This window comes from Dermacentor silvarum, chromosome 1 (genome assembly GCF_013339745.2).
Source record: "Dermacentor silvarum isolate Dsil-2018 chromosome 1, BIME_Dsil_1.4, whole genome shotgun sequence".
In the NCBI taxonomy this organism is placed as follows: Eukaryota; Metazoa; Arthropoda; class Arachnida; order Ixodida; family Ixodidae; genus Dermacentor; species Dermacentor silvarum.
Genome location: NC_051154.1, coordinates 244,689,684 through 244,702,503, shown reverse-complemented (window position 1 = coordinate 244,702,503; position 12,820 = coordinate 244,689,684). Strand labels below are relative to the sequence as shown.

Below are 12,820 nucleotides of genomic sequence, written 5' to 3'. Positions count from 1 at the left end.
CTCGTCATTCTCCGCTTCTCTTCCTCCTTGATTCCGCATGCTGGCAGTGCACGCTGCTTCTCACTTTTGTCATGCAGCAGCAAGGCTACTGAATCTGTCTTTTTTTTCTTCGGTACCGCTGTCAGTCCAGTATCTGCTCCCATTCTTCGAATGAACTCACAAGACACCTTAAGCAGCCAAGAAACACAAAAACCCCTTTTTTTGCATTTTTCCAGGTTGGGGCGGGTCTGCAGTCACAGTGTTGCAGTTTGCTTTGCTGTTGACTTTTGGACACAGGTTAACACAGGCCATCCAGCTCCAACTGATCTGCCATGCCAGTGGGTGCAGCCTCGCCTGAAGAAGGTAATAGTAAAAGAAGACAACATAGGTTTTAGCATTGCAATACTACTGCAAAATAGTACAAGCCAGGAGTTTCTGCACATTGACAGTTTGGATGCGCCATTATAAAATAACAGTGCCAGCAAATATACTAGTTAGTGCAGTTTTATGTATGCTAATTTTGTTTGCAGATCCCATCCAAGCCAACCAAGAAGATATCATATCAGCGGCACCGTTATGGGCCAATGCCAACAGTGCCAAAAGAACGTGGAGCAGTGAAGCTGAAAGGAATCCCCGATGTAAAAGGCTTCCTGGGAAGACTGCAGCAGGTGAAACATACAACAAGCTTAACCAAGTGCACTTTAACATTGGTCTCCTAACATTTCAATGGCTGCAATTCTCGCTTTTCTCCTGCAGGTTGCACCTTCGGCAAGGCTTTTTACGCTAACAACCTGCCAGCCAGGAGTAGTTGCTGCTGCAACAGTACCAGAAGATGCCACTGACCCTCGAAATTCTTTTACTTCTACTCTAGAGGTAACACTGGAAGTACCACTGTCCGCATATACCGCCAGGCTTCTAAATTCAAAGGGGTTTAGAAATGAAAATGTGGGCGCCTTGGCAGCCGAAGTTATAGAAAAATTTTCTATAACAGAGAATGAGGCAAGGAGGATTGAATCTGCAACAAGAACGCAGGCAAATAATCCCCTGTGGCACCAGCAACGAAAAGGCAGGGTGACGGCATCAATTTTCAAAGATGTGTGTCGGTCCAAGCGAGTGCAGTGCACGACACTGCTGAATAAGATATTCAGCACGCGGCCATTAAACGTGCCTGCTGTTCTGTACGGTGTCACAAATGAGCCTGTGGCCAAAGAGCGGCTACTTGAACACCTACAGACAATGCATTCTAATGCACGCATTGAAGCATGTGGACTAATGATTAACCCAAATTATCCACTCCTTGGCTGTAGCCCTGATGGAATTTTCCGATGTGATTGCCATGACCCTGCACTGGTTGAAGTTAAGTGCCTTTTTTGCTTAGGAGATTGCAGTCCCGAAGACTTGGTAGCTGAAGGTCAGAAGAGGAAGGGGTTCTGCCTTACAGCCAATGGGACATTGAAAGAAAGTCATCCCTACTACTACCAGGTGCAAGCTCAGCTTCATCTAAACCTGGACAACATCACAAAGTGCTACTTCTACATTCACGTTGATGGGGGCGGGCATCTGGTAGTAGTAGAAAGAGATGAGAGTTTTATGCAGACGCACAAAGAGAGCTTGAAAATTTTTCTAAAGGACATTGTAATGCCCAGAATAATTCTTGGCAATTCTGTGTAGAACTATACGCACTCAGAATCTATTCCACTAGGAGCATAATATAAACATGGCTTGTGCAGTTTATGTTTGGAAGCTTTTTACATGTATTCAAAAACATCCAAATGTATAATTTTTTGTACTTTGAAAACATTGGAAAGGCACTAAGGAGGAATGTTACACTGAATTCATAAATTACATTGGTGTAATGGCAAAATATTTAAAAAAATAACTTATGGGGTTTTACGTGCCAAAACCAGTTCTGATTATGAGGCACGCTGTAGTGGGGGACTCCAGAAGTTTGGACTACCTGGGGTTCTTTAACGTGCACCTAAATCTAAGTACATGGGTGTTTTCGCATTTCGCACCCATCGAAATGCGGCCGCCGTGGCCGGAATTCGATCCTGCGACCTCGTGCTCAGCAGCCCAACACCATAGCCACTGAGCAACCACGGCGGGTGATGCCAAAATATTATTTTGGCCATGAGCACGGTCTTGGTCAGCTGGAAAAGATACAGAAATGAAACATGGGCTTTCTGTGCTAGCTCCTCATGTTAAATGACTGCATCTGCTTTGGACTAGTCAATGCATCAGTACACAAATGCTACACTTCCTTATAAAGGAACGAAAGACCAAACTTAGTGAATTCTGATAACATATCAGATGAAACTAATTTAATGTTCCTCTTTAGTGTCTTTTAATAGCAAAGTTGTGTAATGCTGCTTGTGATACGGTATGTTCACCATTCAATACAATTTTCTGCTGTCTGTTACCATTAGAATTGCGAATTTTAATTTTGAACTCAATGAAGCATGTGATAGTGTTCAATCAATGAAGCATGTGATACAGTGTTCTACTGTCATTGATAAGTCGAGAATGCAGAAAGGTCTCCTCGAAAAAAAATTGTGATGCACCTGCCTTTCATGCGTGTGTGTACCACCACCATTGAAATAGATGCACAGTGAAAGACTGAATGGCCCCTTATCCTCTCATTGTTAGCATTCACACTCTGAACAAAAAGCTTCCTCGGTAAGGAAACACCAGAGCAAGGCAGAAAGTGCAGACATGGACAAAAAATGGCAAGGAAAGTGAGAACACGGCGAAGACGATTCGGTGCCGCAAGTATATCAATCGGCTTTGAAAGTCCACTGCATTCTTGACTTGTCAAACTGAAACGTGTGATACTGCTATATATTTAGTTTAGCTTTTTAGTGTCCATTTTAGAGGTTATGAATTTTTGTCTAGTGCACAGTACGGGTGTAATTTTGTGCACCATGTTTGCCAACACAGTTACTTCTACTTTTCGTGTTTCATTATCAATGAAGCATGATATGTGTTCTAGTCAACGAAATGTGATATTTTACCAGTTTAATTACTGCTCCATATTTTATACAAGTGCCATTCAACCTTTTTTTCTGAAAACTTTAGCACCTATGAATCTGAGTGCAACAATGAGTCATACACATTATTTCAACCGATATGTTCGTGTGCTCGCTTGGTGCTCGTAATTTTATAAGTGCCATAGAACAATACTTGTATTTTTAGCAATCGTATTATGTGTGTGATATGTTAAGCAAGTGCAAATTTACCAACTGGTATTTCAGAAAGTTGTGTTGAGAATGTCACAGTCCTTTTTGCATGCATAATATAGCCAACAATGTGGAGTCATGCATCATAACTGGAGACCAGAACTTTAGGCAAAATGGTTATTTTTTTTCCTCACATACTTATCGTGCCTATTTAACATTAAGCATGAACTATGGGACTAGAAACATGTTAGGGGCACTTTTATTGTGCCTATAAATGCCTATTTCGATCTTGGTGCAAATATTGGATTTTCCGAGTCTAAAAATGCCCTTTCCCATTTTAGTCCTAGCCGTAGTTTGTTTATAATGTTATGGAGGCTCCGGATTGACTTTTACAACCTGGGATTCTTTAACGTACACCCAATGCATAGTACATGGCAGTGTTTGCATTAAAATGTGGCTGCCGTGGCTAGGATTTGATCCCGCGACCTCGTGCTTAGCAGTGCAACACCAAAGCTACTAAGCAACTGCAGCGTGTTTATAATGTTATCACTCGCTGGTGAACTTAACTGAAAACAGCCATTTATAACCACGAACACTTTACGATTGTAATGGCTGTATTCGCAACCATCCCCAATGGATATGTTGCTAATACAGTTAGTTTAAATCTTCAATTTCTCTGGTTTTTGGTACTGAAAGAACTGGTGAATATTGTGCCACTCCTGATGACATCAAATCGTCAAACATTCGAAAGTACTAGTATGCACTGCGAAGTTTCGTGAATGTTGAGAATTCCTTTTCTGCTACACTCTAATACTCAGTGAAGAAAGACTGAATGTGAAACCCAAGAATCTTGAGATGGTGCTTGTTAGTGCTTTCACAAGTGTTCCCATGGCATCTTAAATTGTGCTACATTTCTGTGATATCTTGCAACCTACGCCTTTTTTCATGATCTCTGTTATGCACTATACCTGCAATAAAGCGTTTTTCAGTACACATGGTGTCTCGTGGGCGAACTCTGAAAATTGACTGTGAAATCCACTTGTTTGGTTATTTCTATGTGTGAGCAGTTTGTTTTAGGCACGGAGCTGGTAACACTACGCTTTGTAAGAATCAATCGGCTAAGCAAGAAAGATTCATGGTACAAGCTGGTGCATACATGCGATCTCTGCATCATTATGTGCCCATATGCTAACATGCACTAAAGCTAGAAAATAATGGTAAAATAGTTAGCAGCGTCACAGGGCACACTTTCTTCAAGAGCAATCGGAATTTTGTATAGCCATATCGCTCACCTCTTTTTGACAGTGGTGGGCAAAGATTTGTAAGCCCAGCAACTACAGTTGTGATTTCGTCGTAAACATCCACTAATGTGTAGGGAACAGTCCCAGTCATTATGCGCCATTTCTTGAGATGACCAATGGCTCTCTCAACAATAATTCGTGTTGAGGAAATTCTCCTTGAGGTTGTGACCTCTTGTCCAGGGAGCTGCACCCGGTTCTTTATGAAGCTTGGTGTTATCAGCTGAACATTTTTTTCATAGAATTCCTCGAACAGGAGAAAGCCACGATCAGCCAGAACCTGGTCGCCACTTTGTAGGTGGTCCATAAATCCTGTGCCGAAGAGAAAACTGGCTGAGTTACTGAAAGCATTGCACTAATATAATAATATTGGGTATGGACAGCTCACCAGATGATAACGTCAACTCCTTATCAGAAACTCTTCCTCCATAGGTCTTGGATAAAAACATTACTGCACCATGCGGGTTTACAGCAACGAGGTACTTCAACGTACTATTTTGTTTATAGTTGCTCCACACAACTTGTTGACAGTCCTGGTTTAAAGGCCTGCAAAATTTAGGAAAATGAATCATTTGCATCCTAACTTATACTGACTACAATTCTCTTGGTTGCAATTCATAGGTAGTTAAACAAGTGATAAATGACAGGTGCTTCAGTTGTGAAGAATAACCTGTGAATGTAAAAAATTAAGCAGCTTGCCTAGCAACAGTCACTTCTGTGCAGTCAATGATGGCACGGAGCTTTGGAAAGTTCTTGCGTTCCTTTTCTGTCAACCAGCTGTGGCACACCTGAGGACTTGGAAACACTATAACTGCTTTGCACAAGTGGTGAACAGCAGCCAACAGAAACCTAAAGCTCTGGCTGATAGTCTTCGGCGTGACGTCAAACCTGTATGCCAAGTCCTTAAATGCAAGGTTCAGACGAAGTTTCATCAGGAAAGAAAGCAGCTGCATCTCGTGAGGGAACTTGTGTTGTGCAGAGGGAAGAACTGGAACAATGCTGGCTAGTATGGTGAAGAAAACTGCCTTAGATAACCCTGCAAAAAAATTATATGAATAGGAAAGTGCATGCTGTGTAAGGTGTATAAGACCTCCATTTATACATGCCTGTGTAAAAATGCACTTCAGCATTGCTCATAGATGTCACAAGTTTTCCTTGGTGCTTGTTTGCTGCATAAGGGGAGCCACCCTGTTTTAGCTTCTGTATTTCATCCTCGAGCAGCTGCACTTTTGCTTTCATAGTAGCGCAAAAATGACATCTTGTGCTTTCACTGAAACAAGAAAAAGTATCTACAAGTCCTTACATTTAAACTACCGCTTCAGTAGATCGTCACGAAGCAGTAAGATCTTACGTGCGTGCAGCTACCGCTTCGTCGAAAGACGTTCCCGACGCGTCATTTTCTTCCACTGGTGCGATGTCCTCGTCTTCGGAAACACTGGCTCCTTGTGTGTCGTTGCAGTTAAAATCAGCTACCGCTTCGTCGAAAGACGTTCCCGACGCGTCATTTTCTTCCACTGGTGCGATGTCCTCGTCTTCGGAAACACTGGCTCCTTGCGTGTTGTTGCAGTTAAAATCAGCTAACGCTTCGTCGAAAGACGTTCCCGACGCGTCATTTTCTTCCACTGGTGCGATGTCCTCGTCTTCGGAAACACTGGCTCCTTGTGTGTCGTTGCAGTTAGAATCACTGACTACTGCTGTGTCCCTAGATTCTTCGGCGGTACCGCTAGCGTGATATCCTGCGGCCGTTGGCTGCTGTGTCACACATGTCACAGGATGAATGCCAGCCCCGGCTGCATGTTGCACTGCGGCCGTGCGTTTTTCCGTTAAAGCCGTGTGCCTGTGGTATCTGCGTAGACAGTGAGATTGTGGTTGTGCCGATGAAAGAACTATATACCTAAATACCTTTCACGCTTCCGCCTTGACGCCTCAGTTGCTCTCTCGTCGTGCCAAAATATCGATGGCACGTAGTCAACATGGTGTGGATCTTTGCTAGGTGCGCCTGTACGCAAGTTAAATACCGAATATGTAAGACACTGATAAATCATACATGCAACAACTACGTCAGATATCACCCACCTGTGACGAAGTGGTCTTGGCATACTCTGGCTCCGACGCTTGGTATCCAGAGGCTACCACTCACCGTGGCTCTCCTTACTGCCACAACCCACTTCATTTTTCTTTCTTCGCTCCAGGGGAACCTGAACATCTTTTCCCCTTTCGTACTCGAACTTGAGCAACCGACAGCTGCACAACCAACCATGATTGCGCTAGCGATAAGATATGTAACGAGATCGAACGAAAAAAATGTGTCTCAGCTCCAACAAAGTCGCTGGCGAAACGGCGTGTCGCGGATGCCTTGAACCGGAAGTCGATGCAGACGGCGAATCCCATGAGCCTTTACGAGTTTACGCCTCACCTATTGTGTCACTGCCCATCATACGTAGACCGGAAGCTTTCTCTATGGAGCTGTTTAGGGTATTTCTTCAATACTTATTTTTGGGCGAATTGGTTCATCTTGAAACATGTGGGTAACAGCGCAAACAGACGACCACAAGAATGGAGACACGTACACACAAGCGCTCACTAACAACTGGTTTCATTGGCATGGATAGCACACCTTATAAATGCCAGAGTGAAGCAAGGGAAATATAGGAGAAAACATATCAAGGGTGAGAGCAAGCCAATAACGCAAGCGCAATAAAAGCCAACCAATCGCAACAAAACGCAATCAATTATTTTTCATTGCAATTTGAGCCCCGTTAGCCGCATCCAGAAGATCAAATTCAGCATCAAAACGAGCAAGGGAAGGGGTACTAAAGCACTTTCTACCAAATTTTCTAATGCGGTAGGTTTCTAAACTGATGCGCGAGGTCTTGTCGCTGCTCTTCCCTACAATCATCGTCTCTTTCAACTTGGTCACACAATCTGTACACATGCTGACGTGCGCAACTATATGTGCGTATTCATCATCTAGTTTTTTCAGCTTTAGAGCGTGTTCCCCTAAACGGTCATCGACACTGTGACCAGTTTCGCTCACGTAGAACTTCCCACATGATATGCGAATGCAATACACCACTCCAGTGGTACATTTAACGAATGGCGGTTGGTGGTTCATCTGGCATCCATGTTTACTGGCGTTACAGATACGTGGACACAACTTTCCCAGTTTATTTGGGGCAGAGAAACAAATTGGTGGCAGGCCGTGCCTATTTGCCACCTTGTTAAGATTATGGGAAAGTTTATGTATGTAGGGACCACCTCAGGCTAGGGTGCCTTCGGGTGATCCTCAGCCGTTGTACTTCCCAATCCACGCTTGAATTTTGGAAGAAGTTTGTCTGAAACGGCAGTCAAGACCGAGACGGGCAACCCTCGAGCGAAAAGACGGCTTACCTGATTATTAAAACTGGCCTTAATCTGATGTGGGCACGATTTTTGGAGAGCCGATTTCATACACATCACCGCTATTCCCTTTTTAATTGTCTTGGAATGTGCCGAGTGAAAGGATAGCAACTTATTTTTAGCCCGTGGGTATAGTACTTCTTTCTGGGGTTTTACTTGCCAAAACTAGTTCTGATTATGAGGCACGCCATAGTGGAGGGCTCCAGATTAATTTTGACCACCTGGTGTTCTTTAACGTGCACTACAATGCAAGCACACGGGCGTTGTTGCATTTATCCTCCATTGAAATGTGGCCGCCGCGGCTGGGTTTCAATCCCGCGATCTCGTGCTCAGCAGCTCAACGCCTTAGCTGACTGAGCCACCACGGCGGGTCCCCGTGAGTAGTAGCCCTAGCAAATGTGTCCATCACAGAACGTGATTTAAAGGTCTAAAAACTGTAGAATTGAAAAGTCCGGCAAAAAATCGCCAACCCACTTAATTTTTTTTAAACCAGCCCCGTATTAAACACCTGTTCCAGTGTGTCGTCCACCTTGGCCAGAAAAATATCACAAATAATAGGGGCTACGCAAGACCCTATGCAAATGCCATCGCGCGGCAAAAACGGCTGCTCGTCAGATACAATGAAAGTGAGTTCAAATAAAACTGCAATAAGGACAGAAAATTATCAACTGCCAAACTGACGGTGTTCTGGAAAGATACGTCACCGTTATCTTCAATGCACTCTTTGACACATACTAGCAGTTGATTCTGTGGAACAGAATAAAAAAAAGTCATGCACGTCCACAGAAAAACCGAAACCAACATGATCATTTCCCTCTAAAAATTGTGCTACTGCGGCTGATTTATTTACAAGAAATGGATCGTTCAGAACAAGCGTCGTCAGCTTTTTTTTTAACAACAACTTTCTAACACACTTCTGCCACGATCCCTCTTCCCTAACAGTAGTAATAAACAGAACTTCGGGTTTATGCCTCTTGGCTGCGCAAAACATCCTGAAACTGTTTGCTCCGCCGTTAGGAATGTTGCCGAGATCTAATTTCATACAAAACTCGATGAACTTGGTTCAACACGCACTTCACTTTCCTTCATGGGGACAAAGTTCTTATTAACCGCTGCCAATGCATTTTCATTGTAACTTCCCTTGAGTAAAACGGCGAACCCACCCTCTCTATCAGCTTGCGTAAGCATCAGGTTGTTTCTCTAAAAAAAATACTACGTCATTCAACAATCTACTACGGTACGAGTCCGGGGTTTTGGAGCAAACTTTCGCAGACAGTCAACACCTTGAAGATGGCAGTGCTCCCGATTATCATCTTTAGCCTTATCGGCCACTTTTTATTTATTGCAATGAGATCTACGGTATTTGTTGATATAAGTAAAGCTTTTGACACTATGAACCATTCCATTTTTTATGCTAAACTTGAATCCCTCGAAATTTGTGGGCTTGCTTTTCACCTTTTGAAAAGCTACATTACTAACAGTACCAAAGTTCGTTACGCTAGTGTTGTATACTCTGCAATAACAACTAACCAGGGCGTTCCACAAGGATATATTTAGGGTACTCTATAATTCCTTACTAACATTATCCACTTACCATTATCACCTAATTATTCTGGCTGCATCCTCTATGGAGATGATACAACGATATTCATTAGTGATAAAGACATAAACAGTCTACTGAGAAAGTTAAACGCCGATGTCACGAATCTTGTTTCTTGGTGTAAAAATAACTTGCTAAATGTAAACCCTGTTAAAACAAACTTTGTTATTTCACTTGTCCCAAAAAACGCTTACAATAGCACCTGAACTATTCATCCACAACTGTGTCATTACTCCATCTAATTTTATTACTTTTCTAGGTGTTACATTAGACCTTGAATTTAAATACAACATTCACGTAAATTCTATCATTAAGAAGGTTGCTTTTGGCATCCGCGTGCTCATTTGAACAAGACATTGTTTTCAGCAACATATTCTAAAATCGCTTTACTGTGCTTTCATTAACAGTCACCTTACTTACTGTATTCCATCATGGGGCAATACATACCCCACACACTTGACATCCCTCAATCTCCTTCAGAACGGGCTGGTCCGAATAATTGCCTATAGTTAATACACCACATCAGCACCACCCATTTTTCGCACTCTTGAAATTCTACCATTAACCTGCACATTTCAGCTCTAACTACGTCTTTTAATGTTTAGAAATAGAAACTGTGACATTCCAACTGAGCTACTTCCCTCAACGCTGCTCTGCAATACAAATAACGCACAATTTTTGAAAATAACAAACTCTTGCTTCCAAAGGTAAACACCAACTACGGTAAAATAACAGCCTACTTTTCTGCAATTTCATTTTGGAATTCTCTGCCATCAAATATTAAATCATGCCCTTCGCCACACTGTTTCCGTCGTGTTCTAACACAGTTTTTGCTAACAACATACGTTAACTAATATGTATATTAAGACGTCTCTGTTGGCACGACGTTTATTCGGTCGGGAGCGAACCAGCAAAGGCACACCCGCGATGATGATGATCACACATAACTGAAGATGAGGATCGAGCAACATAGAATGAGGATGATAATATACAGATGAAGAAGACGTGCGTAATGAACGCCCACACTAATCCCCCCCCCCTCCCTCCACTTGGAAGCGGCCATCCTGGCCGCAGGACAAGGTGACGAAGAACGACCGCGTGAACGGTTTCATGCGGGAGACATGAACGACCTCGGTGCTGCGACAACAGCGGTCTGTTGCGGCGACAACAGGAGTCACGCGATAATTGACGTGCGATGTCTGCTCCAGGACTATGTAGGGCCCGATGAATCGCGGCTGGAACTTGTCGCACAAACCAGGCGTGCGAAGGGGCGTCAATAGAAGTATTTCCTCACCAGGTCGTAAAGACACAACGCGATGGAAGGTGTCGTAAATGATCTTTCGGTCTTGTTGTCTGGCTGCTGTGTTTACGCGAGCACGCTGGCGGCACTGGGCGAGTCGTGAAACGAATTCTTCGCTTGACGATGCAGATGGGTTGACAGGAAAATTGAAGAAAGAAACGTCTAGAAGGGAAGTAGGCGACCGTCCGTAAACTAGGTAAAATGGCGAGTAGCCGGTGGTACGCTGAACGGCCGTGTTGTAGGCGAAAGTGACGAATGGTAGAAGCTTGTCCCAATTCTTGTGATCAGGCTGAATATATACGGCGATCATGTCGGCAAGCGTGCGATGAAATCGCTCTGTCAAACCGTTAGTTTGTGGATGGTAACTCGACGCTGTTTTGTGGGTGGTACCAGAGGCACGCAGGACTTCGTTTAAAAGTTGCGAAAGAAAGACCTTTCCACGGTCGCTTAGCAGTACCCGAGGAGCACCATTGCGCCGAATTATAACTTGAAGGACGAAGTCGGCAACCTCCGATGCTGAGCCAGTGATCACTGATGTTGTCTCAGCGTAGCGCGTCAGGTGGTCGACGGCGGTCACTATCCACCGATTGCCAGCTGCAGTAACAGGAAGGGGCCCGTAAAGGTCGATGCCAACAACCTCAAATGGTGCGGTGGGACACGGAATAGGCCGTAATTCGCCGGCAGGAGCAGTTTGGAGCTTGCGACGCTGACACGGAGAACAGGAACCAACGTATCTCCCCACACTAGTAGAAATGCCAGGCCAATAGTAACGGCTTCGTATGCGATCGCAGGTCTTGTGGAAACCGAGATGTCCAGCAGTCATGTCATCGTGGAATGCTTCGAGGACATGGGCTCGAAGAGAGCGCGGTAGAACGGGCACCCAGCGTTGACCGTCAAGGTGGTAAATGCACCGATACAGCACGCCATTGTCCAGCTTGAATTGTGCGAGTTGGCGTCGAAGCCGCGCGTTAGGTGGGCGAGAAGCGCCAGAGAGGTGGTCTATTATACGCCGAAAATATGGGTCAGCCCGTTGGCGAAATGCAAATGTTTGATCGTCGTCGTGAGAAAGGTGGTCTATTGAGGTAAGAGAGGAAACCGGCGTAGAAGTGACATCCAAAGAGCTGCTTTGCGACGCAGTTGCCGGAGTGTCGAGTGGGTGCGCAGGAAGCGGGCAACGAGAAAGAGCGTCAGCGTCTTTGTGTTTCTTGCCTGACTTATGACTAATGTCAAAGTCATATTCTTGCAGGCGGAGAATCCAACGACCCAGGCGTCCAGTCAAGTTCTTGAGAGTGGAGAGCCAGCGTAATGCGCGGTGGTCCGTAACAATTGTGAAATGACGCCTGTGCAAATAGGGACGAAACTTCTGTACGGACCAAACAACAGCCAGGCACTCCTGCTCCGTTATCGTATAGTTCTTCTCGGCATCGGTGAGTACGCGGCTGGCGTATGCAACCACTCTCTCGCGCGAAGAGTTGTCGCATTGCAGAAGAATGGCGCCGATGCCATGGCCGCTAGCGTCTGTGTGCAAGAGAGTCGGGGCAGTCTCATCAAAATGGCAAAGCACAGGTTCAGACGTGAGAGCGCCCTTCAGCATGTCAAAGGCTGCTTCCCATTCTTGAGACCAGAGAAAGGGTACGCTGGAAGCAAGTAGCTTGTGTAGCGGCGCAGCGATGGAGGCAAAGTTCCGTATAAAGCGACGGAAGTCTTTAGGCCTTTCTGGGCGAGGGAAGCGAAGGACCGCAGCAATCTTGTCAGGGTCAGGACGTATGCCCTCCTTGCTCACGACATGCCCCAGGACCTTAATAGATCTGCTGGCGAAACGGCATTTCTTCGTGTTGAGCTGAAGACCAGCGTCAGCAAGGCACGTCAGAACTTCATCTAAGCGTTACAGGTGCTGAGGAAATGTTGATGAAAATACGACAATGTCATCCAGGTAGCAGAGTCAAGTTTTCCATTTCAGGCCACGCAGCCCGGTGTCAATCATGCGTTCAAAAGTCGCAGGTGCATTGCATAGCCCGAAAGGCATGACGTGGAATTCATAAAGTCCATCAGGGGTGGCAAACGCTCT

At 44.8% G+C, this 12,820-nt stretch overlaps 2 protein-coding genes across 2 annotated transcripts; both read right to left on the bottom strand.

Moving 5' to 3' along the window:
• Window positions 1-243: 243 nt before the first annotated feature.
• On the bottom strand, window positions 244-4,977 carry LOC125942120 (uncharacterized). Its single transcript, XM_049660219.1, has 3 exons — window positions 4,842-4,977; window positions 4,448-4,765; window positions 244-333 (listed from the first exon to the last, which is right to left on the bottom strand). The coding sequence occupies exons 1-3, from the start codon at window positions 4,900-4,902 to the stop codon at window positions 278-280; spliced, it is 435 nt and encodes a 144-aa protein (XP_049516176.1). The 5' UTR covers window positions 4,903-4,977; the 3' UTR covers window positions 244-277.
• A 517-nt stretch (window positions 4,978-5,494) lies between these two features.
• LOC125942433 (uncharacterized) lies at window positions 5,495-11,223 on the bottom strand. Its single transcript, XM_049660605.1, has 3 exons — window positions 11,210-11,223; window positions 5,805-6,299; window positions 5,495-5,723 (listed from the first exon to the last, which is right to left on the bottom strand). The coding sequence occupies exons 1-3, from the start codon at window positions 11,221-11,223 to the stop codon at window positions 5,501-5,503; spliced, it is 732 nt and encodes a 243-aa protein (XP_049516562.1). The 3' UTR covers window positions 5,495-5,500.
• Window positions 11,224-12,820: the final 1,597 nt, after the last annotated feature.